Source organism: Ciona intestinalis, unplaced genomic scaffold (assembly GCF_000224145.3).
Source record: "Ciona intestinalis unplaced genomic scaffold, KH HT000638.1, whole genome shotgun sequence".
In the NCBI taxonomy this organism is placed as follows: Eukaryota; Metazoa; Chordata; class Ascidiacea; order Phlebobranchia; family Cionidae; genus Ciona; species Ciona intestinalis.
In genome coordinates, this window is record NW_004190959.1 from 1 (window position 1) to 6,178 (window position 6,178).

Genomic DNA, 6,178 nt, shown 5'->3' on the forward strand with positions numbered 1-6,178 from the left:
TAACATATGTTTTCAAATATTTAACAAAGAGAAATCAGGGCGCGCGTTTTCTAAAGTCGTAATCATACTGTTGAAGAGTTCTATAACATAACAATTCAAGTGAGTTCAAGTAAAATAACTTTAAAATACGCAAAACCTTGTTTAGTTCCAATATCCTACTTCGTATGTATTCTGGTGGCTTATGACAAGTAATGTAACTTTTTACTTTATTCTCGCGTAGTTAGAAAACGACGGTCGTTATAACACGGATGTTGTAGGATTTTTTAAGTGTGGCTAATGATAATTTGGACAACCCATCAGTGACCACTGGGTTGGAGCAATTGCCGTTAAGTGTCTTGCCTAAAGACACATACGCCCTCAACGGTAACAGAGTCGAGCCTCGAACCCATTACATCTGGGTTACAGGCAGACGCGCTAACCACTATACCACGGCGCCGGACAAAATACTTGGCAGCGGTGGGATTCGAACCCACGCCATCGAAATGACTGGTGGTTCAAAGCTCGCTGCTCCAACCCAGTGGCCCCTCTCTTAGGGGTTGTTTATATATTGTCATTAATTCATTAAAAAACTTCATGAAGTGTCACGCTGGGATCTCACTCGTGTGGAATATTTTTACGCTCCTTTGCCGTAGTTGAGGATTAACAGTGAAGTCACAAATTAACAGTAGAGAGAATTAAAAATGGTTGCTACAGTTTCCCCTTTTTTCACAAACACTTTGATGATAGAGTTTGGGTGTGAGAGAATAACCACAAAAAAACAAATGTTCCAAGCAAAAAAATGTATGGAAATAATGTACAAGGGCACATACATGTGGTGGATAACTGGCTAATAAGAAAGTTTGGCTTAAATACTCTGAATAAATTGAAATTAATTTATTAAAAAAACACAATGAAACGACACAGTAAGATAAATATATCTTCTTCACATCACAGAATGTTGTAAGAAATTTGTAGTGAAGTCTTTTGTCAAATGTCGTACATCAACATGTAGTGGTAGGTGGCAGCCATATGCAAAAAGTCTGCAATATAAATATATAAACGTGACACTTAGTGTATTGGTCTATGGTTTATACACATTTTTCCAACTATCAGAATAGCTCCCATGTTCATATTGTTTTAAAAGAATTTGGCAATTAACAATTAGTTTGTCACATAAAACCAGAAAGACATAGCCATGTGCCAATAAATGGCTCCAAATAAGTAAAGCTTATTTTTTCAGCAACATATTTGTCAGGATTCTAATTATGTTGTTATAATCTTACACAGAGACACGCCATCCAAATGCACTGTATCGTTTTACCATTAAAGAAAAATGTAAGTGCAGGCAGAAGTAAAAAGTAATATTATGTAAAAACAATTTAAAAACATGTTAGGAAAACTCACAGCATAAATATTTTATCATGGTCACTTAATATTAGACATCTTCTGCAAAACCCATGTCCTCTTCTGTTGTTTCATCATTTAACTTGATCTGATCTTCACTTTCATCCTCTGAGATAAAATTATCAATCAGCGCTTGCTCCTCATCCATCAATAATTGCATGTCCTCTTCATACAATGTCATCTCGGACTCTAATATGTGGCTGTCTCCTTCAATAAAACTTGCAAACCTAAAACAAACAATTGGCTAACAAACATAATCAATGCTAATGGTAGGCTAGTAGAATAATATGAAACAGTGACTAGCATGTATTTGGAATTCACAGTTTTAATCATGTTTCTCATTTCCCAGGCCTTAGTTCTGAGTCAAGAATCAAATCCCTATTGTTATTGAAAATTACACCACTTTATTAAAAAGTTTTAAAATGTAGTTTCGTAAATTGGATCAGAATCCACAAAACTTTACTATTAGTATGAGGTAGACGTAATCTTTAGTTTATATGCAAGCATTTTTACAAAAATACTTACATATTATACATATATAATGAATTAATATGTAGAGCAATAACTAATCAGTTAGCAAGTTAACAGCAACCTTTTTGGGGAATCAATTCTATTCAATGTTTTCCATGGTGAGCACTGCGGACTCCTGCAGTATTGTTTTAATTCTTCAAGTGCTTTTTGTGTTTCTATCTTTCCCTGAATATAATATTCATCTTCGCTCAACAGTTTTGGTGGAGGAGGGTCACCATAACTACCAAGCATCCAATTGCTGGAAAAAAAATATTCAAGTAAAAATACTTACAAACTATGATATAAGTTTCCCAGATTTAAGGTTGATAAAACATGAAGGGCGAAGGTGAATGGTTAAAATTATTTGGCGAATAAATCCCAATTGTTTTGACATTTTTTTCTTATATTTTGGGATTGCCTTAAATAGTTGAGATAAGGGCTAACTTTTAATTATGGATTTAATAACAAACCATAAATACAGTTTTTAAACAGGTAATCTACTCACAGTAATTTTATTCTTTTAAGATTTTTAACAAATTGCAAACCAAACATGCTTTGCACCAAGGTACTCTCCACGCTTCAGTAATCATTATAATTGTGATGATTGACAGCGAGACTTTGTGAAGTTGACTCGCGTTGTATATCAGTAACAACGCTACACATTGTATGAACCATTGGATTATATCCTGAGAGCGCCGATCAATAATAGCACCATGTTTATAACATGCAGCGAAACTTATAAAACCTGATGAAATCTAAACGTTAATATATTTATGCCTATATGCTGGTAATTGTCTACACGGTCAAATACAATACAACTATGTATTTAAGAAGACCGTAGTACATGGTCAACATACATAATTTGCTGACCAAAATTTTAGAAACCTTACCTGATATAAACACATAACCAAGACAAAATAGATAATGGTTTTTAATTAGGTCGTATAAATTGTTTTGTATCTTTGTAAATATCCAAGCACAGAAAGACCATCCAAAAATAAGTGTCCCGTATGCTGCTGGTTTCTGCAAAATAAATGTGAAAAAATGATTCGAAATAAGTTGGACTTGCCAATATCATAAATTAGTATCTGTTGCCAAAACAGACTTGAAATTCAGTTTAAAGCTAAAACTTCCATAAAGAAAAGCTGCTTTATTGAGCTATAGCAGCATATATTTGAAAAAATTTTATCTCAGAGTTAAGTTATCCACAAAAGCTTCAGGGTTTCCTTATTTTGCGTTTAAAGAAGATTTTATCTGCATGTGAATTTGTAGAATAATAAAATCTGTAATTACCTTGGGTAAGTATCTGCTGATAATAAACACAAGAACAATAAGAGATCCAATGACACCAATGCTTACTCCAGTAGTGTAGTAGAAAACAACAGAACTTGCCATAGCAGACGCCATGTAGAACATTGTGATGCCAATAATAAACAACACACAACAAGTCATGTCAATATCTGAACAATTTTAGCAGTTAGACCAGAGCCCAAAGGTAGTGGGAAACTTATAGCATAGGCCCCTAGTTACGGGGTGTTGAGGTGATATGGCCACCCTCAATTAAAACAAAATTATAAAAAAAATAAAAAAAGTAAATTTTAACAAAAATGAAAAAACAAACAATGTTTTGTGACTGGTAAGTGATACGTCAAGCTGGGCACGAACCCGAGCACCTATGATGTCATTTAGTAAAACAATAAACGCATTAATCGCTATTATGATTCATATAATTAACGCATCAATTGGTACTAAGTCGTATTAATTAATAGGTAACATGGCGATAAAAACCCACGTGTCAATTGCTACTGTGTTGTAAAGTAATAAACAATCTGCTAATGCAACCCAATTAATATTACATTGCTTGTTTGCGCACTAAACAATACTTTGCGTGTTGCACAAGGCGCTGCTCTAAACATTTGAGTCACATGATAGCCGGCCACCCCATGAATGAAGCAAAACTTGGCTTCTATGACTTATAGCTATAAGGTTTACTACCTTTGGACAGGAGTAAACATCTAAACCTGGTTTATCTGTAAGGTGGTACAGTCAACCCCGCTTAATTGGACCACCCGCTTAATCGGATATCTTTTCTCTGGTCTTGAATCTAAATCTATTTTATGTACAATCTTCCCCGATTAAACGGACCATTTTCCCACCAAAGATAGGTTTTATGGCTATCATTTTTTTCCTTTTGCACACGCGTTTTGCTGCAGAGTTTATGTTTGGCATCGTACAATAAAAACACAAACGCGTGGCATCGCATCCTTTTGCCTTACGCAGTATCCTTAGACATTCACGAGCAGATGTGTGCACTATTTAGAGAGAAAGGGCGATGTAGGGGTCGGATTAACTTGAACTTTGTTCGCCCCGCAAATCCGTCCGATTTAGCGGTGTTGACTGTATTTGCAACTGATTTTTTTGCAACAATTTTTTTTAGGTGCAAAGGTAATATAAAATTATACGGATGTATGCACCTAATAGTATACACAGACAATTTTAAAAACAAATCAAACAGAAATTCAATTTCTTACACTTTAAGTGAGTTTCCACATCAAACGTCTGATTTTGTTCATGAGTTTTAATTGTAAGAAATATTGCATTGTATGGGGAAACACAATTCTCTTTAGTCACCGAACTTGAAGAAACTTTCGTTTTGAATATTTGTCCAATTGACTGCGATTAAATTATAATAGATATTTCAAAAAATTGTGTAGCTTATATAGCGAAACAGTTCAAGTTTCTTACAACAAATACTTAAATTGGGATGTATTAGATTGTATGCACACAATGAACAACATAGTAGACTGGATTTGGCCATCACTGTTGTTATTTAATTATTGAGACTGATCAGAACTTGAATTTTTCTATTGTATCTTAAAACATAGTCTAATAGGATAAAATAAAATACACAAAGCAAACGAGTTGCACAAAAATAAATCCTAAGAATCCCACCATTATCCATGTAAACCATGACGAATCAACCGATTCTCTGCTGGAACTTAAACCAAAATCAAAATCTCCAGTTTTTGATGATACTTTTATGTGGAGACAACCAAACATCTAAATGGGAGAACAATTGGAGTATTAATAAAAACCGACATGGTTTTTTAATTTTGCTCTTATTTATAAAATCATTTTATCATTTATAAAATTAACATATTTGATAGTATTTCTCAGATATTAAGCCAACTGTACTACTTGACAATGATATAGGAACTTGGGCTTTCGAGGCAGCGCAAAGAATATAGTATATCGACACAACTGATTAAATGCTGTAACAATGACTTCTCTATAGATAATTGACTGAAGCTAATTAGACATACCATATACAATGTGCGCATATAGAACCTGAACAACCATATAATTTACATAACAGTTGCCATACCATTCCCATTTGTAAGACACACACCAAGAATCGCGGGTATTGGCAGCGTTAATTTCTAGCGGTAAGCCATGAGATTAACTCCGGATGCTACATATAGATATAACAGTGCAAACACAAAAAGATAATTTTATGCAATGAAGAAGTAGTTTTTAATAGATGACAAATTAAAACAATGATTTAAACATAGGTTTATTGAAAGTTTCTAATAGTTGTTTGCGCTTTATGTTTGCACTGTTAATATTTAAATATAACATGATAAACATGCTGAACTTGGGAAAACATAATCCACATTGCAGCCCACCGAGAGAGAATTATACTGATTGTATAGATAGTATACAAAAGGCATATGCTTGATTTAAAACCGACCGTACCATTGCTTTTGGGAAGGAACAGGCACTGCAAATGCTTTAGAAACTTTGGAGGTGTCTTATGTATGGAACCAAACAGCAACTGTAGATTACAGTCTTGCACTAGATTTATAAAATTCATTGCAATTAAAAAACTTATATCTTACATAAATTGGATTTTTGTTGGGAGATATATGAAAATTGTTTGAACCTGTTACATTCTTTTTAGAATCGTTCCATGACAAGATTTCCTCTGTTGACAAAATGCAACATATGAATAACAACATAATATCTAATATTAAGATATGAAGAATGACCTTGCAATTAGCTCTTTAGGTGGGAAAACCGACATAATAGGACGTTGTGTGTTGTTTTTCTTAAATCTTCCACTTACCTCGTATAATATACATGGGACTATACAAAGAAGACGGAAATTTTTTCCGCTTGAGGCGGTAATTATTTAAATTAAAAAATACGGAAAATCGAACAAAACAGCACTACAAAGTGTTAATAAGTGTAAAACAAATTAATTAAATAATAAAATACCTTTCTA

The 6,178-nt window shown here is 33.6% G+C and overlaps 1 protein-coding gene across 1 annotated transcript; it reads right to left on the reverse strand.

Annotated features, from left to right (window-relative positions):
* Nucleotides 1-770: 770 nt before the first annotated feature.
* On the reverse strand, nucleotides 771-6,112 carry LOC100186397 (nuclear envelope integral membrane protein 1). Its single transcript, XM_026839673.1, is given in 11 exon segments — nucleotides 771-1,019; nucleotides 1,384-1,610; nucleotides 1,976-2,152; nucleotides 2,399-2,405; nucleotides 2,408-2,638; nucleotides 2,784-2,916; nucleotides 3,187-3,353; nucleotides 4,425-4,566; nucleotides 4,846-4,953; nucleotides 5,793-5,878; nucleotides 6,020-6,112. Coding segments are annotated over 10 exon segments (1,263 nt in total). The 5' UTR covers nucleotides 6,036-6,112; the 3' UTR covers nucleotides 771-1,019; nucleotides 1,384-1,414.
* Between the last annotated feature and the right edge of the window lie 66 nt (nucleotides 6,113-6,178).